This window comes from Theropithecus gelada, chromosome 1, assembly GCF_003255815.1.
Source record: "Theropithecus gelada isolate Dixy chromosome 1, Tgel_1.0, whole genome shotgun sequence".
Taxonomy (NCBI): Eukaryota; Metazoa; Chordata; class Mammalia; order Primates; family Cercopithecidae; genus Theropithecus; species Theropithecus gelada.
The window spans coordinates 48,424,257-48,448,208 of NC_037668.1; the positions used below are offsets into that span (position 1 = coordinate 48,424,257).

The 23,952-nt window shown below is 38.5% G+C and overlaps 1 protein-coding gene across 5 annotated transcripts in view; it reads right to left on the bottom strand.

Annotated features, from left to right (window-relative positions):
- The window catches only part of EIF4G3 (eukaryotic translation initiation factor 4 gamma 3), a 379,715-nt gene that overhangs the window by 43,660 nt on the left and 312,103 nt on the right, over positions 1-23,952 (bottom strand). For all 5 annotated transcript variants that reach the window (XM_025384549.1, XM_025384551.1, XM_025384552.1 and 2 more), the window contains 6 exons: positions 22,504-22,701; positions 8,738-8,884; positions 8,088-8,324; positions 5,850-5,954; positions 3,897-4,029; positions 950-1,044 (listed from right to left, as the gene is read on the bottom strand). In XM_025384549.1, the coding sequence (XP_025240334.1) occupies positions 950-1,044; positions 3,897-4,029; positions 5,850-5,954; positions 8,088-8,324; positions 8,738-8,884; positions 22,504-22,701 (915 nt within the window). The remainder of the gene's footprint in view (positions 1-949; positions 1,045-3,896; positions 4,030-5,849; positions 5,955-8,087; positions 8,325-8,737; positions 8,885-22,503; positions 22,702-23,952) is intronic.

Below are 23,952 nucleotides of genomic sequence, written 5' to 3' on the forward strand. Positions count from 1 at the left end.
AGTTTTTTGTATTTTTTAGTAGAGACGGGGTTTCACCGTGTTAGCCAGGATGGTCTCGATCTCCTGACCTTGTGATCCGCCCGTCTCGGCCTCCCAAAGTGCTGGGATTACAGGCTTGAGCCACCGCGCCCGGCCTATTCCAATTTTCTTAAAGATTTTTCTTAATACTTCTTGTCAGTTATCTTCTTTCATGTAGTATTTTCACATTAGTTTTGATTGTCTTCAGTATTTTGCTAGCAGGGTGCCAATTTTCAGAACTATGGAAAGTATAAGGATCAAACTAGACTTGCAAATTGGAAAACCCACTGGACTTTAGAAGTTTCCACTCTTATCATATTTAATACTGCTTTCTCTACATTCTCCAAAGTTCTTCATTCTACTTACATGATCAACTTTTACTGCTGAAAATATCTGCTAGAGAGTTTTTTCCTCTTCCTGCCCACAGACTCAAAAGAGAGGAAAGCAGAGTCTATTAAATCCTTATTACAGAATGATTTCTAGCAGGCCCTCTGTGGTTTCCTTTAGGCCTTGGATAAGGCAAATCTTTCACGGTAAGGTTTAAACAGGTGACTGCTTTTTTCCCCAGAGCTATGGATACATTGTGTAAAAGTCTGCAATTGACTTAGGCTTCTAAAATATCTTTCCTCTCCTATATTAAGCATCTTATGTCTAAGAAGTAACCTAGTCTTTCCCTCTTTAGTAAACCCTTATAGAAGCAGAAATGAGTATGTAGAATACATTGATCAATAGCAACTTGAAGAAAAATGCATTAAAAAATAACCACCCCATGGATTTGCAATATTGCTGTTTTACATAAATAAGTACTTTTGAGACTCATGTTTTGCAACTATTGTAAATTTTGTGTGTGTGTGTGTGTGTGTGTGTGTGTGTGTTTAATATCAAAGGCATCAAAGGAGAGTGTAAATTGTACTTTAAATGTCAGACTCACCTTAGTGATTTTTAGGAATTTTGAGGGGTCCAGTACCCGACTGTTCTTGGCCCCTTGTACAGTGTTCCACCCACCTTCATCCACTCTCTGGACACCTGCAAGGACAACAGAGTGTCAGTCTCTCATCTGTCTCAAGTCAGTTGGACACTGAAAGAGTGAGCAATATTTTCATCAAAACCAAGAAGAAAGACAACAGAAGCTGTTAAAGCATTGATGACAGTATCTTTAATCCCACAGCAGGAAAATACATGCAGAAGCACGGCTTATTTTGGCTCACCCATGAAACATTACCGACCTACAAACAAACAACTGACACAAATGAATATCTGGTGCTGGAGAAGGCAGGGCCAAATCCAGTATTCACAGAATTAATGACTAGAACACTTTGGGAGAAGTCAGATGGAAATTATTTATTCTAAAGTATATTGTATTTAATGGGGTCAAATGACAGAAGTATGCTTTGATTATTTCCCAAACCTGCTTCTCCAACATTTCAGCTGCTCAAGTGGAAAACCTTGACTCCTCTTTCACACTTCACATCCAATTTTTGTCAGTAAACCTTGTGAGTTAAACCTACACAATATATTCAGAATCTACTAACAACATTAGCAGTTTTGTTTAAGCCACCAACACCCCTTTCCTAGATTACTGTAGAGACCTGTTTTGGCCTTCCTGCTTCTACCTTCAGCTGTGCTCATCATGGCAGCCAGTGTGATTCTAGTAAAGTACAAGATTCTGCACTTTTTTGTTCAAAACAGTTCTGATACCTTTCTATCTCATTCAGAGAAAAAGAGAAGATTCCTTACAAATGGCCTCTAAATAATCTGGCTCCTGTTGCCTCTCAGTCCCCATCTTCTACCACTCTCCACATCAGGCCCTTCTTAGGTTCTGCTGCACTGGCCCCCTTGCTGTTCCTTGAAAATGCTGCTTCAGGGTCTTTGTACTTACTACTCCCTTTGCCTAAGTATCTTTCCCCATATTTCCACATGATTTAACACCCTCACTTGCTTCAGGTCTTTGCTCAAACAATACCAACTTTTATAGTTTCCCCAATTTTCCTATTTAAAACTGCACCCTACTTGCCAAGATTTGCACTCCCTAGTCCCTTCTCCTTTCTTTTTCTACAAATTTATTTGACAAATGATATATTTTCTTTAAGTATTTATTATTTATTGTCTCCTCTCTCCCCTCTACCATAAGATGTAAGTCACATGATGGAAAAGACTTTGTGTGCCTTTTTAAGTGACAGACAATAAATACTTGCTGAATGAATTAATAAATTGAAAGATCACCTGTCTATCCAAAAGCTTTTCTGGTCCTAACATACTTCGTGATTTTCTCTGTGCTATCTGATATTACTGATCATAAACAGACTTGCTTCTTCCTTGTTTCTATGACACTTGTATCTTAGTCCTTTCTCTCCACTTGCTCTTATCTGTCACTTTTCCAAGAGTTCTTTTCTTCCTTTAGTCATATGTGAATATCCTCCATGAATTAGGCTTTGATATCTACTCCTTTTCCCTCTCAATCTGGTTCAATGATAAATAAAAGATATTACCCAAAAGGCACTGCACTAGGTACTAGAGTGAGGAAGGTAAGTGTGGTATCTCAAGAAACTTAAAAGTAAATTTTCTTCTCTGCAGAATTCATCTCTCCTAACAATTTCACTATAAGCTCTACTGTGTCTGTGACAATAACTAATGGTTACAAAGTATTTACTATCAGCCAGAAAATTATCATTTCCCTCTGAAAAAGGTTTTCTTTTCCAGTGTTCCTAAACTCAGTAAATGGACTATTGTCTCAGGTTTAAAATGCCTTCTATTTCATCTTTCACTTTTTTTGCATGTCTCTTTCTTTTTATTTATTTGTTAATTTTTTTGAGATGTAGCCTCACTCTGTTCCCCAGGCTGGAGTGCAGTGGTGCAATTGCGGCTCACTGCAACCTCCAACTCCTGGGTTCAAGTGATTCTCCTGCCTCAGACTCCTGAGTATCTGGGACTACAGGCACACATCACTATGTCCAGCAAATTTTTTAGTAGAGATGAGGTTTCACCATGTTGGTCAGGCTGGTCTCAAACTCCTGACCACAAATGATCCACCCACCTCAGGCTCCCGAAGTGCTGGGATTACAGGCATGAGCCACCGTGCACAGCCTGCTACAAAGTGCCCCTTTCTTTTTTTTTTTGGAGACGGAGTCTCGCTCTGCCGCCCAGGCTGGAGTGCAGTGGCGCGATCTCGGCTCACTACAAGCTCCGCCTCCTGCGTTCATGCCGTTCTCCTGCCTCAGCCTCCTGAGTAGCTGGGACTACAGGCACCTGCCACTATGCCTGGCTAATTTTTTTGTATTTTTAATAGAGATGGGGTTTCACTGTGTTAGCCAGGATGGTCTCGATCTCCTGACCTTGTGATCCACCCGCCTCGGCCTCCCAAAGTGCTGGGATTACAGGCGTGAGCCACCGCACTCGGCCCCCTTTCTTAAATAAAGTTTTCTTTCAGCTTTCTGTCTCTCTTCTTTTCCTCTAAATTTTAACACTTAATGGAGAATACATTTCATAATTGATACTATCTTCCATTTGCTTAACAAATGTTCCTCTTTTGCTTGTCAAAAGTTTTACCTTACCAGATAAACTGTACACTTTGAGAGGGAAGTAACTACATTTTCCACTTCTTTTTCTAGTCTCACCAATTCTGAGTATACAGAAGATGCTCAATAAAGTCTTACTGCTTACTGGCATTTAAGTAGTGAAAGAAATCATGTTTTGTTCCTGCATTCTCAATTTTTACTCAATAACTTTACTCTTCAGGTGAAACTGCTTCACCTAACAATCACCACTCTATTCTTTGGGCTATTCTTTCTGATCTCATTTTACATCTAAAAATAGATAATTCTTAATATGTATTCGTGAAACTTCCAAGTTCTCTAAACCCTGGTGGATTCCGGCCTCACCTGCTCTTCTCTTCTCTTTGGTCATGAGCTGCTGGACCTTCCTTTGCTCTTCTTGTTCTTCTATTTTAGCTTCTTTGTGAATCTGTTCGATAGTTTTAGGCCCTTGATCTGCTCTTCGAGATACCCAATTGCACTACAAAAGTAGAAAGTAAGGTTATCTGCCAGATAACTGAAAATTTTTTAAAATTTAAAAATTTGTAATTTTTACTACTGGAAAAGTACGAAATACCTACAAAAGCTGTATTATGGTAGTTTCTCATGTATCTTATAGATGACACTATGAGCAGTTTAGGATTAGAGCTAAAGAATTAAAATCTTCTCAATCAAACCTGACCAACTGTATACTACATATTCCAATAGCCAATGCATACAAAGAACAGGGTGAAAGATGGCCCAAATTTATTATTACATTTTTAAGCACGGCATATATTTCTCTGTGGACTAGACAGATTTTATCTGTATCAGTATTTTGTACATTTGAAAGGAGGAGAGAAAAGTAAAAATGACAAGGATTTCTTGGCCTTGCCTTAATCTGTGGGATTACTACTCAGATCATACCAACTCCATAGGGGTTCTAAGTCAAGGATGACTCCTGCTTTTCTTTCTCCAATATCATGATTCTGATATTCTACACAAAGGTCCACACCACTCTGCCCTTTGGTTATCCCCTGTATTAAGGACAAAATAAGTTGTCACTTTATAATTATACTTCTCCCTTCTCTCCCTAATAACAGTCCCAAAATCTGATATAAGTAGAAGTGGCTGATAACATGGGTGGAGACATTTTTTATATCTATTTATATTAGCTAGAGGCAAGAATGGGAAACAGGTTTAAATCAGAATGCAAATTCTGATCAACTGGTGGTGGCTTTCGTAATATGAAGGATCGTAAGATCACATCTAGTCTCAGCAAGATAAAGAATCATCATCAATGCTATCTGGCCTGGGTGGAGGAGAAATAAGAGGTAGGGCTTTGTTCACTTTCTCTAGTGATGTAGTATATTCTCTGTCGGAGTGAAACTTACAAAAGAATAACTCCCTGTAGGAGTTAAACTTAAAAAAGAGAAAAGTAGTAGTAACAAAAACAGCACCTGGTAAGAGAAATGAGAAAATACAAAACAAAACGAAACAAAAACAGCAGCAGAATAGCAGGGTCACAGGAAAAACGAAAGAGAAGAAAACACCAATATCTGAGCTGGGCATCTTACATAATTATTCCATTGACTCTTTACAACAAATCTACAAGGCAGGCAACATCCTCATTTTAGAGATTAAAAATGTAAGGCTCAGAGAGTTAAATGTATTTACTGTAGAGATGAGACTTGCTGATTATTTAGCATACAAAGACTAAATTTAATTGAATTTAAATTTGAATGGAGTTTGAATTCAGAATGGCTGATTACAAAATTGCAAGTGGCTGGGCACAGTGGCTCACTCCTGTAATCCCAGCACTTTGGGAGGCTTGAGGTCAGGAGTTCCAGACCAGCCTGGCCAACAGCGTGAAACCCCATCTCTACTAAAATTACAAAAATTGCCCAGGTGTGGGGACATGTGCTGGTAATCCCAGCTACTTGGGAGGCTGAGGCAGTAGAATCACCTGAACCTGGGAGGTGGAGGTTGCAGTGAGCTGAAACTGAGCCACTGCACTCCAGCCTGGGCGACAGAGTGAGACTCTGTCTCAAGAAAAACAAAACAAACAAACAAAAAGAAAAACAAAGCAAAAACAAAATATGGTTTGATAATCGGAGTAAGGAGAAGAAGCACGTAACTGGCAATAGGACTTCTGTCCTTCCTCAGAACTCTCCCACTGAAAGTTTGCCAATTCAAGTTCTGAAAGTCCTGAAGCAAAAGCACTGACTTTACACATGTAAACAACAGGACATCCTTCCCCAGTCCAATTCCTTTAAAGACACTGGACCAGTAAGCTTATTATTATTTTTTTTCCCCACTCACCAGCCTTAGGTCTATTACATCTTGAAGCATGAACCGAATCCTAGATGAGGTTTTTCTTTCTTTCACAATTTTCTCCATCTGATTAAAGTACTGGTCCATACGTGGCTGCAAGAGACAAAATCATTAGTACTCCTGTCTGAGAAACTTAAATGTAATTTTCCCATGTTACAGTTATTTATTTATGTAGTTATCTATTTATTTTCTGAGAGATGGGGTCTCACTCTGTTGCCCAGGATGGAGTGCAGTGGCACAATCACAGCTCACTGCAGCTTAGACCTCTCAGGCTCAACCGATCCCACCTCAGCCTCTAGAGTAGCTGGGACTACAGGAACATGCCACCATGCCTGGCTAATCTTTTAAGTTTTTGTAGAGATGGGGTCTCATTATGTTGCTCAGGCTGGTCTTGAACTCCTGGGCTCAAGTGATCCTCCAGCCTTGGTCTCTCAAAGTGCTGGAATTTCAGGCATTAGTCACTGCGTCCAGCCCATGTAGTTTTTAAAATGGTCTAGGAATATCAACTTATAGCGAAAATATAATGTGGCAGAATTTTTATTTTTATTTTTTTGAGACAGAGTCTTGTTCTGTCACCCAGTTGTGAGTGCAGTGGGTCAATTATGGCTCACTGCAGCCTCAATCTTCTGGGCTTAAGTCATCCTTCTGCCTCAGCTTCCCAAGTAGCTGGGACCACAGGCATATGCCACTACACTTAGCTAAATTTTTCTGTGTGTATGATTTTTTTGAGATATGAAATCTCACTATGTTACCCAGGCTGGTCTCAAACTGCTGAGCTCAAGCAATCCTTCTGCCTCAGCCTCCCAAAGTATTAGGATTATAGGTATGAGTCACTCTGCCTGGCCATGTGGTAGAATTTTTAGTTGTTCATATGACCACCTAAAATAAAGACTACATTTTTCTAGGCTCCTGGCAGCTGGCTTTGGTCATGTGATTAATTACAGGCACTAATATAAATGGAAATGTTATGCTATAGCTTCCTATGGCCTTCCTAAAGAGACCCAATGGGCTAGGCATAGTGACTCATACCTGTAATCCTAGCAATTAGGGAGGCCAAGGCAAGAGGATTGCTTGAAGCCAGGAGTTTAAGACCAGCCTGGGCAACTAAGTGAGACCCCTCATCTCTACAAAAAGTAAAACAAAAAGAAAAAAAATTGGATGACAGGGCAAGACCCTGTTACTTTTTTTTTTCTTTTTTTTTTTTGAGAGGGAGTTTCGCTCCTGTTGTCCAGGCTGGAGTGCGATGGCTCACTGCAACCTCCACCTCCCAGGTTCAGGCAATTCTCCTGTCTCAGCCTCCCGAGGAGCTGGGATTACAGGCATGTGCCACCACGCCTGGCTAATTTTGTATTTTTAGTAGAGACGGGATTTCTCTATGTTGGTCAGGCTGGTCACGCACTCCCGACCTCAGGATTTGCCCGCCTCAGCCTCTCAAAGTGCTGGGATTACAAGCGTGAGCCACCATGCCCGGCCGACCCTGTTACTTAAAAAAAAAAAGTGAGAGAGAGAGAGACACACACACACAGAGAGGTGGTTGTGTCTTTTGCCCCTTTTCCTACCTTCTCTGGTGAGAGTGATTAGGACAAGGGTTACACTTTAGGAGTCACAGAATGTTAAGCTGAAAGGACTTACCTCTGAACTTTGTTTACATAAATAAGAAATAAACCTCAATCCTGTATAAACCACTGGGTTTTCTCTCACAGCTAAGCATAATCCTAGCTGAATTAGATGTTATGGAGCATTTCTGACATTATTTCTTTGAAACATTTCTAATTTCTCTAACCCTTAAACAGCACATATTACTATAGTATTTTTAATGATTTCTTATATTATGGTTAGATAGCTGTGTCATCAATTAGAGTATAAACTTTAGAAGCTACTGCTGGGTCTTCATTTCTGCATTACCCTTAGGCCATAGTAGTTTTCCTTTTCGTATTTCTGTTCCCAAATTGTCAAATGGTTACAGAAGAAGAAAAAAGAATATGAGACAAATAATCTGAAGAATCTACAAACTGGCTTTTACACAATTTGGGACCCTCCTCACCTCTGACTCTAATGGAAATGTAAGGAGCACGATGGTTGAACACTGACAATGAGATGGGCAAAAGAAGAAAAATAAACAGCCTAGACCTTTGGGACAAGACAGAACTATTTTGTTTGCAGTCTAAGTTCTTTTGCAACTGACAAGGAGCCTTTGTGAAGGTTTCTGAGCTTCTAGATTTTTACCTTTGCTTTTTCAAAGTCCAGGTCTTTGCCAATGGTGGTGAGCAGGCGACACAGGCACTCCAGGGATTCTTCATCATGGTTCTTTAGCAGCTTCACCACACAGTCGTGCATGATGGCTTCAGTCAGCATTTTGAGTTTAAAGAGTTCTCCAATAAACTTGATGTTGCCAATGGATCTCCGCCGGGCTTTGTCCTTGGCTTCTTCCAGTTCATCATGAAGCCTGGTCCTCTCCTCTGGCTGTTGTATAAAGAGGAATAATAGCATCTTGATGATGAAAGCTGTACTGCACAATAAACACTGAGATTCATGGTCTTTACTCTTTCTAGGGGTCAGATGCCCTGGAGAATCTAATAGCAAGTGTGAATCTACTCCTCAGAAAACTGAACTATACCCATCCATTTCAGATTTTTGGAATTCAGTGACCTCACTCAGGCTTAGATTGAATCGCTGGCATGGAAAATTGAGCTGTCCCCTATATTAGACACTAAAAGGAACAAAGCATTCCCCTAAACATTAATATGTTGTTTCAACATGAAAAAGGCAATAGGTCCCTCTTAAGGTAGCAGGGAGATGCTGTATCCAGCTTCCTGAAATTTCTCCTTTACAGTGCTCAAATTGTACAAGCACTGTCTTTCTATGAAAATACTTACAGCACTGGCAGCCTCAAGTTCTTTCTGCTTCTTCTCAAAGACATCATCATCTGCTTTATCTTTTTCAAACTCCTTCTGGCAACGGTTCAGTAGCAGCTTCCGGAAATTCACGGTGTTACCAGGCTTGTCTGCCATGGGTACTTTCAGCTACATCCAGACAGGAAAATAAAGAAAAGCAACAAGATTACTTAAAGACATTACAAATATTTGTTTGCTTTACTGTATGAAATATGCTGACTGAACCACAGGCAAGCATTCTATAAGAGGCAAACAATATAGCTTCAGGCATTTCATGATTCAATAGTAATATGTTTTAAATTTTATTTAGAAAAGACAGACATTCCTCTCATATAAATGTACTTTTTTTTTAGCCATGCTTCTAGCTGACATGGAAATCCTTGTCATATCATTGCAACTATAACCCTGAACTTATCTAGACCTTACTTTAAAAAAAAAAAAAAACTGTGTAGAGTTATTACTTCTTTTTTTAAGAAGTACCATTGTAGTAAGTATTTTGGTTTAATAGGACACACAGAAATGACATAAGACAAGGGAGAATTTGCTGGCTATCACAAAACTGTTGTAGATGAGATCCTTATTGCATTTATGCAGAAGTTGGGATACTGGGGGATTTTTGATATATCTTTCCATTGGGGAATGTTATAATGTTAGTACTTACCTTGACTATAAATATAGTATGTTTATTGCTTATTGCTTATGTGCCATGAGAATATACTAGTTCTCCAAAAGTTTGGAAGCAACATCCTTACAAGGTTTCCATCCAAATCCAACAATAATTGTTTTCTAATAGTTGTAATAGCTCAAGGTTACTTGTAACCAAACACAGAGACATTCTTATGAACATATTTAGAATATAAAGACAGTAGCCTGCAGCGGGGATTCTACTAAAATATTCTAATGTACAGATGACATCCCTCTGAGCACCATTTTGAACAGCTATTTCATTATATGATACAACAGTTTTTCTGGGATCACAAAGTGGCTTCCAAAGTTCTGGAATGTATGCATGGTCTTTGCCCTATGTATAATGGAAGATCTTTGTGAAAATAGGGTACACTGCATTCATACTCACAAAATAATTAATGTTATCAACCAGAATGAACTTGGTCAGCTGCTGATCAAGGCTGGATGGCTAGAAAAACTTACTGATAACTGAGGATGATGATGCTATAGAATATCTGTACTAGAACTGATGGCACACTCTCCAATGTATTCCCTATCATGTATGAAAGATCATTTAACAGGTCCAGTTATACTCAACCACGTGTTACATTGCATATTTCCTTTCGGTAGGAAACATTATCTTAGGAAGAGGGGAACATCTTCAGATAATTTTTTAGACAACCAAAGAAAAGGCTACTGTATCCTTAACTCCAAATTTAGGCTACATAAATGCAAGCAACTATAGATCATTTCACAGTCAGGCCTACTCTAAAGTCACACAAGTCAGCCTTCAAGAAATGAAACGCTACATGAAAGCAAGAGTTTTCCAAAGCAAAAGCCAAAAGTTGATTCTACCTTCTCTTATATAAGACCCAGAATACACAACAATGGACTAAGAAATACAAAAGAGAACCAAGAAGTATATTCAAAAGCAGGGTGGCATATAATAGAGCACCAACATGACATTAAATTTTAGAACTAAAGGTTCTAAAAATCAGCAGTTATATCCAATTTACTGCTTTATAGGAACATAAGTTAAACCAGCCACAAAATCCTAGCCAGCATCTTGGCGTATTTACCTCCATCATCAGTATTGACATTAAGTGCATAACTGACTGATAAGAAAATAATAGTCCAGCCCACAATCTATCATCTCTAAAGAGATGTTTCCTACATTACAGATTTACTGTGTAGAAACTGGGAGAAATGAGGACAACAAACAACATGAAAATCTAAGCACTGCCATATGGTGAGAAGTGTAGGGAAGACTATTTTAAAAGAGCTGGGTTAAGGATCAAAAGTTTTGCTTACTTGCTATGTAAACAAAGGCAATTCTTTTAATCCAAGTTTCAGTTTCATCATCTAAAACAAGGGAGGCACAGTCTCTATGTCCAACTGAGAGGGCAGCTTGAGCATTCAGCATAGAAGCACTTTAATAAGCCACAGAAAAGTAAGCTGTAACTGAAATCGAAAGAGTGCTGGAATCTGAGTCACAACATCAGAAACTGAATCCCAGCTCTTTCATTTAATCTACTACGTGAATTTGAGCAAGTTACCTCATCAAACCTCAGTCCTTACACCTGCAGAATGAGATATTCCAAAATGATTATAGATTAAGGAACATGATAAAACAGCTGTTGAAAAGGGAGCTCTGGACATAGTCACAATCCCAGCTCTGCCATGTAATTTGACTTTGGCCAAATTACTCAGTTTCACCAAACCTCTATTTCAAAAATGGGGTAAGGTATTATATCTATCTCTTAGGAGGTGTTATTGGGAGGATCAAATGAGGTATCTAAGGAAACAAATAGTGGCTGACACACAGTAAGGGCCCAATAAACAACTAGTATAGCTATATTTAACACCTGAAGCTCCATTTGACAGGCCTATGATTAAACATTAAGAGTAACCTATATCGTAATAACATAGCTATCAAAGAAAGGATAAAGCAAAGTTAGCTCACTAAGCAATAAAGAGGAAATCACAAAATGCAAGAGAAACAAAAAGTCTGCTATCCCAAAATGATGGTCAAGAGGAATTTCACATGAATAGGGGCATAAAGAACATGTAATCATGCATAAACTTTTCAGATATATTCACATGGAAGTATTAAAACTGAGTAACAAGCAGAATGACTACAGATTTACAAAAATGTATCTCTGAATGAATGAATACCTAGCTACACAGCTCCTTGAAGACTTGTTTTGGAATGTGACCTTAATATCCTCTGGGGATGGTTGACAGGGCTGTAGAAATATGGAAAGGGGCCAGTGAGAACATATCCTCTGAGAATAGTGATTCATGGTGATTTTCTTTCTTTCTTTTTTTGTCCTTAGGAGATGGTAAATTTGATAGGGCTGTAAGTGAGAACTTGTCTGCTGGACACTGGGTGGTCAGGAGACCCACTGAGATTGGTTAGTTGGAACAGAACATGAAGAGTGGATATCTTAATCTGCTTGGGCTGCTATAACAAAATACCATAGACAGGGTGGCTTAAACAATGGAAGTTTATTTCTCACAGTTGTGAAAGCTGAGAAGTTCAAAATCAAGGTCCCGGCAGATTAAGTTCTTGGTGAGGACCCTCTTCCTGGCTCTTAAACGGCTGACTTCTCACTGTATCCTTACATGACAGGGAGAGAAACAGCTCAGGTGTTTCCTCTTCTAAGGGCACTAATCCCATTGTGTGGGCTCCACCCTCATGACCTCAACTAAACCTAGTTACCGCCCCCCACCCACCTCTTACACCTCCTAATACAATTATAGTAAGAGGGCTTCAAACTATGATTTTTCAGAGACACAACAGTGGACAAGGCAGATGCATGCAAATATGATCATGGATAATAGCAAGAATGAAAGGTAGTATGTGACAGTGAGAAAAGGATCTATTTAGACAACTACAATTTTCACTTAACAGTCCACGATCAACACTAAAATGTGTGGGTTTAAATGGGTTGTTTGGGACGGATTTCTTTTTCTCAGGGAGCAAGGGAGTCGGTGAGAATGTTTTAGTAAGGCTGCTTGATAAGCTGAATTCACTAGAAAGCACCTACCTTTTTATTTTTACACAGTAGTAAACTAACAATGTGGCATCAGTGTAATGAGAGCCATTCACACACAGGTCACTCAGCAATCTTAGATATGAATGTTATCAGCATCAGGTAGTAATTTTCTTCAAGCAACGTGGCCTATACTGCTGACATATTTGTTAGTATTGAGGGTGGACATGCTTATCCCCAAAAGGATCAAATTGTAGAGAATCATCAAGGGCTCTCAGCAGTGTGGTAATTATGGTAATCAAACAGAAATGAAAATGGAATAAATCCTGGCCTTGGCTCGGCATGTTCAGGATTTTCAATGCTGTCTCAGAACATAAAGATGTTAATGGTAATCCATGGCCCAGTAGTAATTTTGCCCCCAAATCATGTGCTAGTATGAAGTAAAGTATTTATAATGAACAGTATAATGTAAGCAAGTGACACCTCTGTGCTAGCTCTAAAACTCTGGTTTCTAGAGGATAGTTTACTCTTAAAAAAATTTTTTTTTTTGGAGACAGTGTCTCCCTATGTTTCCAAGGCTGGTCTCAAACTCTGGGGCTCAAGTGATCCTCCCACCTGTCTCTTGAGTAGCTGGGATTATAGGCATGTGCCACTACTCCTGGCCAAGGACGGTTTGCTCTTAAATGTGAAGTAAATAGCAATACAGCAATTTTAAAACATTGTTTAATAAACCAACATAACTCTCAGGCCCATGGTGATATACTATTTTCTATCAGTGGTTATATTATGATCTTAGGCAATTTAACCTGCCAAAACTGTACATAATACTCTGCATACTATGAACACATCTATCAAAATGGATCTCTGTTAGATATACCTGAAGAGGTATAGTTTTAGGATAAGCACATGATTCAAAAGGAGTGAAAAGGATAAGCACATGATTCAAAAGGGAGTGGTCAGTTATGAAAGTATAAGTTATCTCTGATCATTTTTTTCTTCAACACATTATAAAATCTTCCATCAGGACAGTTACAAGTCCCTCCTTCTCCAGTTGACCGGCCACTCGCTGTTGCCCACGGCCGACTTGTCATGTCTGCAATTCCAGGCTTCATTTTTTATGAGATTTAACTGCCTCTCTTTTTCTCTCAGTGTCTCTTCCTATTCTCGGTCCCGTCATTCTCCTCATGTTTTGCTTTTAAACGCTTAAAATGGCAATACTACAAGCTCTGCACCTGGAATAACAGTACACAGAATGCTTAAAAATCTGCCTTCAGTGCCATTCTTTGTAGCTGAAGTAGGCATGTCTCCCATAGCACAGATAAAACGTAACAAAACTACAGTCTCAGGGCATAAAAGAAACTCTTTCAAGTTGGTTATTCTTTCATTCAGGCATTTACCTACTCATTCACAACTACTACCTGCCAAGAATCATTCTAGGCACTGGGAATTCAGCAGTGAACAAAACAGAAAAAGTCCCTTCTCATGGAGTTTATATTCTAGAGGGCTTCTGAGATGAGGATTCTCATTTCAATTATAATTAAGACAAAAGCTGAGCAATTTAAAATTGTACTTAAGTACAGATTTAGATACAGAACAACATTTTTCTTGTCCACTCTTCTCCATCTGCCACTTAATTCAGATGTCCTCCTCCTAAAAGAAGTGCTAAATTCTAGTTAAATGCTTTATTATTCATGAAGGAAGTCTCACAGACCTCTTCAGTCATTTCTAGTTGAACTAGCAGAAGCAGCAAAATACTCCAGAGGCGCAGTTGACCATCTCTTATGATTCCCTCAAGCCTTGTATGGTATGCCTTAGTAGAGCTTGGTGGACACGGGCAGCTGCATATATGGATGGATATGTACATACGTGTGTGTATACGGTATTACAGAGCAACGAGGGAAAGCTGAATCCATTACATCAATTTCCTCTATAAATCTAAAGGAATCTTTCCTAAAGGCCTACCCTTTAAGACTTCATGAAAAAATTAACAAACAAAATAATTTTATACTCTAGAATTCACCTAATCACTGCAAAGTTACAAAAGAGGTTTTAAATGGAGGTGTGCAATCAATGTGAATGACATGGAAAGAGAAAAATGGCTTAACAACTGCTCTAAACAATGAGAACACATATTCTCCTAAATCTTACAATCTCAACAGTCTAGGCCAGGGTTTTTAAACCTCAACACTACTGACATTTGGGGTAGGATAATTATTTCTTGTGGAGGGCTCTCCTGCACACTATAGAAAGCTTAGCAGCATCCTCATCCCATACCCACTAAGATGCCATACGAATAACCAAGAAGGCCTCCAGACACTGCCAAATGTCCTGAGGTGGGGGTGGGAGGGAATGTCCCTGGTTGAGACCAGACTCCCAGATACTAGTTTAAATTTTTATTCACTGTCTTCAGTTTCTTTGATTCTGTTGGTAGGTATTATTTTTCAAGCTAATAATTACCTTAAGGAAATTTTTTTAAATGCCTGTGGTCTACAGGTTTAGAAAATGATGTATACAGTAGATCTTTCCTGTCTGATTTCACAAGAAACTTTAGCATAGTAAACAGGGGCTTGAAGGAAACAAATCTGCTTATGCCTGCATTGTTGAAACATATACTAACAGCTCAATATTGGGCATTTCACTTTTGGGCAACACTGGTCCGTGGACATGTCATCTTGAAAAAGCAATTCAGTAGACTCCATTTCTTTTCTTTTTTTTTTTTTTTTGAGACAGGGTCTTGCTCTGTCACCCAGCCTGGAGTGCAGTGGTGCAATCTTGGTTTACTGCAACCTCTACCTCCTGGGTTCAAGTGATTCTTGTGCCTCAGCCTCCCAAGTAGCTGGGGTGACAGGCATGCGCCACCATGCCCAGCTAATTCATCTCTTTTCTAACAGTACAAAATAAAATAGCACACACTCAGGTATCCATTGACCAAATGTGTCAAATCTTAACATTTTGCCATACTTGTTTTAGATCTTTTACTTAAAAAAAAAAAAAAAACAGTGACTGTGTGTCTGTGTGTATACACAAATATTAGAGACAGGGTCTTGCTCTGTCACCCAGGCTAGAGTGCAATAGTGCCATCATAGCTCACTGCACCCTTAAACTCCTGGGCTCAAGTGATCCTCTTGCCTCAGTCTTTGGAGTAGCTGGGACTACAGGTGCATGCCACCACACTCAGCTTTTTTACTTTATTTTATTTTATTTTTTTGAGACAGGGTCTCACTCTAGTCACCCAGGCTGGAGTGCAGTGGCCCAATCATAGCTCACCGCAGCCTTGACCTCTTGGGCTCAAGTGATCCTCCCACCTCAGCACCTGCCTAATTTTTTTCTATTTTTTTATAGTGACAAGGTCTCACTATGTTGCCCAGGTTGGTCTCCAACTCCTAGGCTCACGTGATCCTTCCACCTCAGCCTCCCAAACTAGGATTATAGGCATGAGCCACCATAGCTGGCCACTTTTTCAGATTTTAAGAAACTAAATATTACAGTAAAACTTAAAAGCCGGTAGTGGCTTTTAAGCTTTTCACTCTATTGCTTGTTTTTGTTTTGAAAACTTTTTAAGATTCAGCTCAATTAATTATGAAAAAGCAAACTCCATAAACACCACCAGGTATGGTACCAGGTCAAGATACAGAACACTGAAAGCTTCTCAGAAGCTCCTCTTAAATTACCTTCCAAAGCACATCCACAACCCCCTCTCTGTCTCCAAAGTTATACAAAAGCCTTCTAGACTTTTATAATAACTTTCTTGCTTTTGTTTTACAAAGAAAACATGCAACCCCTAACACTACAGACAGGTATCCCCAAACACCCAAGTTAGTTTTTGTTTCATTTTTGAACATTAAATAAATAAATCATATAGCATCTTTTTGGGTCTGCCTTCTTTTACTCAAACTTACTCTTGTGAGAATCCATGTCCATGTAGTTGTACTTCAGATTCACTGCCCTTGTATAAACATGCTACAATTTATCCATTCTACTATTACCAGGCATTTATTCATGTTTTTTTTCTGTATAAAAAAATGCTACAACATTTTTGTATATATTTCCTAGCATATGAGATATGTATGTTTATTGGTTGTGTATATACCTAAGAATTAAAATGCTAGTTTTGGCAGAAAAACTTCAGCTTTAGTATATAATGCTAAACAATTTCCAAAGTGGCTGTTGCAATTCACATTACCATGACCAGTATGCGAGAGTTCTTGTTGCTTCACATGTATGTAAATCTCTGGTAAATGTAGCAATTTGGTGTTATTGCATAGTACATGAACATCTTTAACATTATTGCCCAATTGCCCTCATAAATGGTTGTATTCATCTTTAAAAGCATTTAAAATGGGATTTAAAAAAAAAATCTAGTGGAGATGAATTTTATAGAACTATAGTTTATCTTTTCTTAGTTTATCACTTCCCTAATAATGAATAACATTGAATGTCTTTTTTTTTCCCTTAAAAAAAACACAAAAAAACGAGATACATGTGCAGGTTGTACAGGTTTGTTACATAGGTATACATGTGCCATGGTGGTTTGCTGCACCTACTGACCCGTCCTCTAAGTTCCCTCCCCTCAACTCCCACCCCTAACAGGCCCTGGTGTGTGTTGTTCTCCTCTCTGTATCCATGTGTTCTCAACGTGAAACTCCCACTTATGAGTGAGAAGACGTAGTGCTTGGTTTTCTGTTCCTGTGTTACTTTGCGGAGGATGATGGCTTCCAGATTCATCCCTGTTCCTGAAAAGGACATGATCTCATTCCTTTTTCTGGCTGCACAGTATTCCATGGTGTACATGTACCACATTTTCTTTATCCAGTCTATCATTGATGGGCATTTGAGTTGGTTCCATGTCTCTGCTATTGTAAATAGTGCTGCAAAAACACACGCATGCATGTGTCTTTATAGTAGAATGATTTATATTCCTTTGGTTAAACACCTAGTAATGGGATTGTTGGGTCAAATGGTATTTCTGGTTCTAGATCCTTGAGGAATCATCATACTGTTGAACTAATTTACACTCCCACCAACAGTGTAAAAGCATTCCTGTTTCTCCACAGCCTTGCTAGCATCTATTGTTTCCTTTTTAATAATCACCATTCTGACTGGCATGAGATGGTATCTCATTGTGGTTTTGATTTGCATTTCTCCGATGATCAGTGATGCTGAGCTTTTTTTCATATGTCTGTTAGCTGCGTAAATGTCTTATTTTGAGAAGTGCTGCCATTGATTATCTTTTCTAAAGTTTATCAACCAATGGATTTTCATTTCTATGAACTACCCATATTTTTATTGGGCTGTTTTTTTCCTTACTGATTTGCTTCTTTTTCCTCCTTAATTCTGGATTCTAATATTCTGTCAGTTAATGGACTCCAAACATACTCCTAGGTTGTAGTTTTATCTTTGTATTTATTTACAGTATCTTTTGCCGCACCGAAGATTATAAATTTTAACAGTCAAATCTTACACCTTTATCCTTCATGTTTTGAATCTTGCTAAAGACATCTTTCCCTACTCAAAGTTCATGAAAATAGCCTCCTTGATTTTCTTATAAAAGGTTACCTTTTCAAATTTAGATATTTAATAATCCTATAATGTTTGATGTGTGTAGTAGGATCCTATGATTCTATGCTCACTGTTACTATTTTATTTCAGTCTCTCAATCCCTCAAAAGTAATCAACTGTGGTGTTAGAAGTCAGGACAGTGGTTACCTTTTTTGCTTTCCCTGAGACTGGGTCTCACTCACTCTGTCACCAGGCTAGAGTAAGTACCATGGTACTATCATGGTCCACTGCAGTCTTGACCTCCTGAGCTCAAGGGATCCTCACACCGGAGCCTCCCTAGTAGCTGGGATTACAGGTGCGTGCCATCATGCCTGGCTAATTTTTCAATTTTTTATTTGTAGAGACAGAGTCTCATGTTGCTCAGTCTGGCCTCAAACTCCTGGGCTCAAGCAATCCTCCTGCTTCAGCTTTCCAAAGTGTTGACATTACAGGTGCGAGCCACCGCACCTGGTCCTAGCTGCCTTTAAAAAAGAGTAAAGAGTATTGAAAAGGGTCTAAGGTGTTGCTGATATACATTGAGCTGTACAGTAACGATCTGTATACCTTTCTGTAAGCATGTTGCATTGGTGTGTTGAAGCTGGTTCATATTGGTTTATGACAGACAACTGTTTAACAGTAATTTTGTGAGTCTTGTGAAACTGTCAGTAGATTACAAATAGTCCTGAGGACAGCATTTACATCATTAAATTTGGCAAATGCAACAAATGAAGAATTTCAACCCAGAAAGCACATATATTAGTCATATTTCAACAAAAAAGTTTCAAAGATTAAAAACATACATGAAAGAAATAAAAGTCAGGTGCAGTGGCTAACGCTTATAATCCCAGCACTTTGGTAAGGACGCAGGAGGATTGCTTGAGCCCAGGAGTTTAAGACCAGTCTGGGCAACATATTGAGATTTTGTCTCTATTAAAAAATTAAAGATTAACTGGACACGGTGGTTCGTGTTTATGGTACTAGCTACTCAGGAGGCTGAGGTGGGAGGATCATGTGAGCTCAGAAGGTTGAGAAGGCAGGAAGCCCAGATCCTGCCACTGCACTCTAGCCTGGGTGACAGAACAAGATAAAAAGGAAAGGGAAGGGGAAGGAAAAGAAGAAAGAGGCCAGGCATGGTGGCTCACATCTATGGTCCCAACACTTTGGGAGGCTGAGGCAAGCGGATCACTTGAGCTCAGGAGTTCCAGATCAGCCTACAACATGTCGAAACCCTGAAACACTACATTTATAAAAAAATACAAAAATTAGCTGAGCATGTGCCTGTAGTTTCAGCTACTTGGGAGGCAGAGATGGGAGGATTGCTTGGACCCGGGAATTTGAAGTTGCAGTGAGCTGTGATCACGCCACTGTACTCCAGCCTGGGATACAGAGCGAGATCTTGTGTGGGGAAAAAAAAAAAAAAAAAAAAAGGAAGGGAGGGAGGGAGGCAAACTCCAGAATACAAGGATAAAAGAACACGAGAGACAGAGAGAGAGAGGTAGAGGCAGCAGAGGGAGGGAGGGGGGAGAGAGAGAGAGAGAGAGAGAGAAAGAGATGGTTGAATAAGTTACGGTATATGCATATTATGAAATATTATGCAATTTGTATAAAAGTATGAGTAAAATATATCTGTAATGACCTAGAGGGCTGCCCAAAACATTTATTAAGTTAAAAAAACAAAAAGGCAAACTGAAAATAATTTATATAATTCAATTAAAGCAAAACCAAAAAAAATCTCTTTATACATACACTCATATTTTCATATGATTTTATAAATATGAAGAAAACTGTAGATGATTACATCAAAACCATTCACAGTGACTATCTAATAGGGAAGGAAGATTAACTGCCTGGGGCTGCAAGCAGACAGTAATAACTGTATTAACTATACCATTTGACTTGTTCAAATAGGTTGTTATCTTATAATTTAAAATAATCCAGGAGGCCAGGAGATGGCTCCTGCCTGTAATCCCTGCACTTTGGGAGGCCAAGGCGGGAGGAGCACTTGAGCCTAGGAGTTTTTGAGACCAATCTGGGCAAATAGTGAGACCTCATCTCTACTAAAAATAAAAAAAATAGCCAGACCTGGTGGTGCTGTGTGCCTACAGTCAAGCAGGAGGACTGCTTGAGCCCAGGAGTTTGAAGCTTCAGTGAGCTATGATCACGCTACTGGACTCCAGCCTGGGCAACAGAGCAAAAGACCTTGTCTCAAGCAAAATAAATAAACAATCCAATAAAGTTTTCAAAAGTCTCATAAGTGGGTGGCTTGTCTATAATTTCTTCCTATTCCAATCCAATTTGTACTTATTGCCAGATCAGATCATTTCAAAAGCCATTTTCATCAATATCACTCCTCCACTAAACTGCCTGAACACCACTTAACTGCCTATCTGATAAAATTCAAAACTGGGAAAGGGCACTGAAGTGTGATCCAGAGGATCTGGGATCCAGTCCTAATTTTAATGAGTGACCACAGGATGCCATGGCTACCACAATGAAAATGAGCACCCAGAAATGGAAAATTAGTTTGCTTCCATATAACTATGGCACATCAGGAGACACTATGGCAAGTGATTGAGTTAAATAATCCCTGATTTGGATTCTAGCAATGCCACTTACTACTTATATCACCCCGAGCAAGTTATTTTTCCTTTTTAAGCTCAGTTTTTGGTTCAATAAAGTGGGGCTAATAACACTGACCTTTCAGAGTTAGAATAACCATTAAAAATAATATGTATACATAAAGCCTCTACCCATATTTCAACTTAGTAGGTGCTGAATAGATTATTTTTATTATAATAATAATCATCCTCATTCTATAACGAACATTCAAAACCTTCACAAATTGGACCTAAAAGGTCCAGTATAGTTTCAGTTTATTTAGGGTTTACTACAGGCCAAACACTGAGCTAGAAATTTTGTAATCTCATTTTTTAAAAATTAATTTTATCCTTATAATATTGTAAATGGTATGAATTAATCTCATTTTATGGATTAAAAACAGGGGCTTAAAGACATCGGTAACTATTCTAAGGTCATAAAGTTAGGAAGCGGCAGAGTAGGAACTATTTTATCTTATCTTAATTTTATTTTATTTTGAGACACAGTCTCACTCTTATCACCCAGGCTGGAATGTAGTGGTGCAGTCTCTGCTCATAGCAACCTCAGCCTCCCTCCTGAGTTCAAGTGATTCTCCTGCCTCAGCCTCCCAAGTAGCTGGGATTACAGGTGCATGCTATCATGCCCGGCTAATTTATGTTACCACACCCAACTAATTTTTGTATTTTTAGTAGAGACAAAGTTTCGCCATATTGCCCAGGCTGGTCTCAAACTCCTGACCTCAGCCTGCCTCAGCCTCCCAAAGTGCTGAGATTACAGGCATAAGCCACCGTGCCCAGCCTGGAATTTCATTTTAAAGTTTAAATTTTAAACCTAGAGCTGTGACTCCAAAGCCACACTTACTGCTTCAGAATTGAGCCTGCTTAGAATATGTTCTTTCTTCTCCAAATGTGTATTCCCCATTATCTCAGGTCCAACTCAAACTCTATTTGCTTTGTAAAAGTTTTGTGGCTCTCCCACCAACATACTGTTTTCTTTTTCTTCCAACTTATTTTTCAGTCTAACCATCCATTCAGGCATTAAGATACTGCTACATCACAAAATACCTTTTAAGTATTTTTTTTCTTGGAAATACTTATTTTCAAAATGGATTTTGAGTTCCTTTAAGACAGAAGATGTGACTTTTCCAAACCCCAAAAGACTTACCTACCTTTGACATAGGTAGTCAAAACTATTGGTAGAATGAGAGAATTTTGCATTTTCATAGCTTGTTTCTAAGCAGCAAGGCACGACAACGAGTTGTAATAATTAAGAAAAAATCCAAATGTTAAAGGACAGACATTTCTGACACAAGTACCTTGGTAACAACAGGAAGAGAAAACACAGATGATACATGGCAGTTTATGATCGTGGGATAGAGGACAATGAACACTAATCAGAAGCTCTTTGGTCTCCCTCTCTGTCTTGCCCTAGATTTGACAGGCTGTGGAGATTAAATGGCTTCAGACAATGTAAACAGAGAGAAATCTAACAGTTTCTATGACATGAAATTATCAGCTTTGAAATCTTTTTGACTACAGAACTATCCTTTCATTTTCACAGAGATTAGAATTAGAATCAATGTGTTTTTAAATTTCAAACTTAATTAAATGTGAAAGCATGCATTTGCTTGCTTTCCATAAGAGACACACAGGAAAAATTTGTTGCCCATGACAATAATTTTACATTACTAATTCAAACCTGACTCAATCTTTCTTATGTTGAATGGGCCCATCTCATGTCCATTTCAGTACAGACTTCATATCCCCTACAGAGGGGAGTATACGTTTTAATAAAGCAAGATTGTCTTTATATAATGAGGATATATCAATAAATACTAAAAATATATTCTCCCCTTTATGTTGCCCCAATAACACTTCTGGGAAGAATGTGTAGTGAGGGGAGAATATACCTCTTGAAGATTTCTGGTTTTACTCCTTCCTCTCTTCTTACCGTTACTAAACATCGACACATGTTTGCGTAAGCCACAGAGAAACTGGGTTCATCAATAGCCTTCTCAAAGACCAGGTCAATAACTCCTTTCAGCCGCTCCTCTGTATCAACAGTAAGTCCTGACACTTGCTTCATCAGTTGATTGAACATCTGTGGTGTCAATTTATTTAAGATACTTCGAACTTTTCTAAAAAGCTCCTAGAAGGGCCACAAAAAAGAATAGCATTAGAGTAACTTAGAGTAACTGTGACAATATGGTACTTTCTGTAATGATTAATTTTTAAAATAATGTATAAGTTCAACTTCTCAAATTATTAACAAGGACTGTGAACTAGTTATAGAAATAATTAATCTATTTAACAAATAGTCAGAAATTACCTTCTTTTCACTACTGAGGAGAATTCTAGAAATAGGTATATACACACTTAGCTGGTGGGAGCATTATCTGTTAACATTTCTAAGGGCAATTTGACAACGTGTATCAAAAGCTTTAAGATTGTGTATGTAACCTTTGAACCAGTAATTATACTTTTAGAAATGTATTTATATTTAGCGATACGTAAAAATATTTTAGCCACACTAATTTCCATCATAATAACCCATTACAGAAAATAACTTTGATGTAAAAAAAATAGAAATTTGTCTAAATTATGGTATAATATAAATAATGGTATGAAATACTAGGCAGGAGTCTTTTAAAATAATGTTATAAAATCTCTATTTAAAAAAAAAAAAAAAAGGAATTGAAGATCTTCCTAGACTAGTAAAAGGAGATATACAACTCCACTTAATGGTGAAAGGCAAAATGATTTTTGCCCCTAAGATTGAGAATAATGCAAAAAATGTTTCTTCTCACCATTCCCATTCAACATCATAACAGAGGTCCTAATCAATGCAATAAAGCAAAGAAAAAGCAATAAAAGGTATGTAGATTGTAAAGGAAGAAATAAAACTCTATGCAGAGAAGATAAAATTGTCTACATAGACAATCATAAGGAATCTACAAAAAGACCAGAATAAGTCAGTCTAGCAATTGTAGGATACAATGTCAAAATGCAAACATCAACTACTTTTCTATATATTAGCAATAAATAACCAGAAATTATTTTTTTAAAGTACCATTTACAGCAGCACCAAAATCTATAAAATGTTTAGCCAAAAAACTAACAAAAGGTCAGCAGTGGTGGCTCACACCTTTAATCCCAACTTGGGAGACTGAGGTGGGTGGATCAGTTGAGGCCAGAGGTTCAAGACCAGCCTGGCCAACATGGCAAAACGCCATCTCTACTAAAAACAGAAAAATTAGCTGGATATGGTAGTGCATGCCTCTAATCCCAGCTACTCTGGAGGCTGAGGCAGAAGAAGTACTTGAACCTGGGAGGCGGCTGCAGTGAACTGAGATTGCATCTCTGTACTGCAGCTTGGGCAACAGAGAGAGACTCTGTCTCA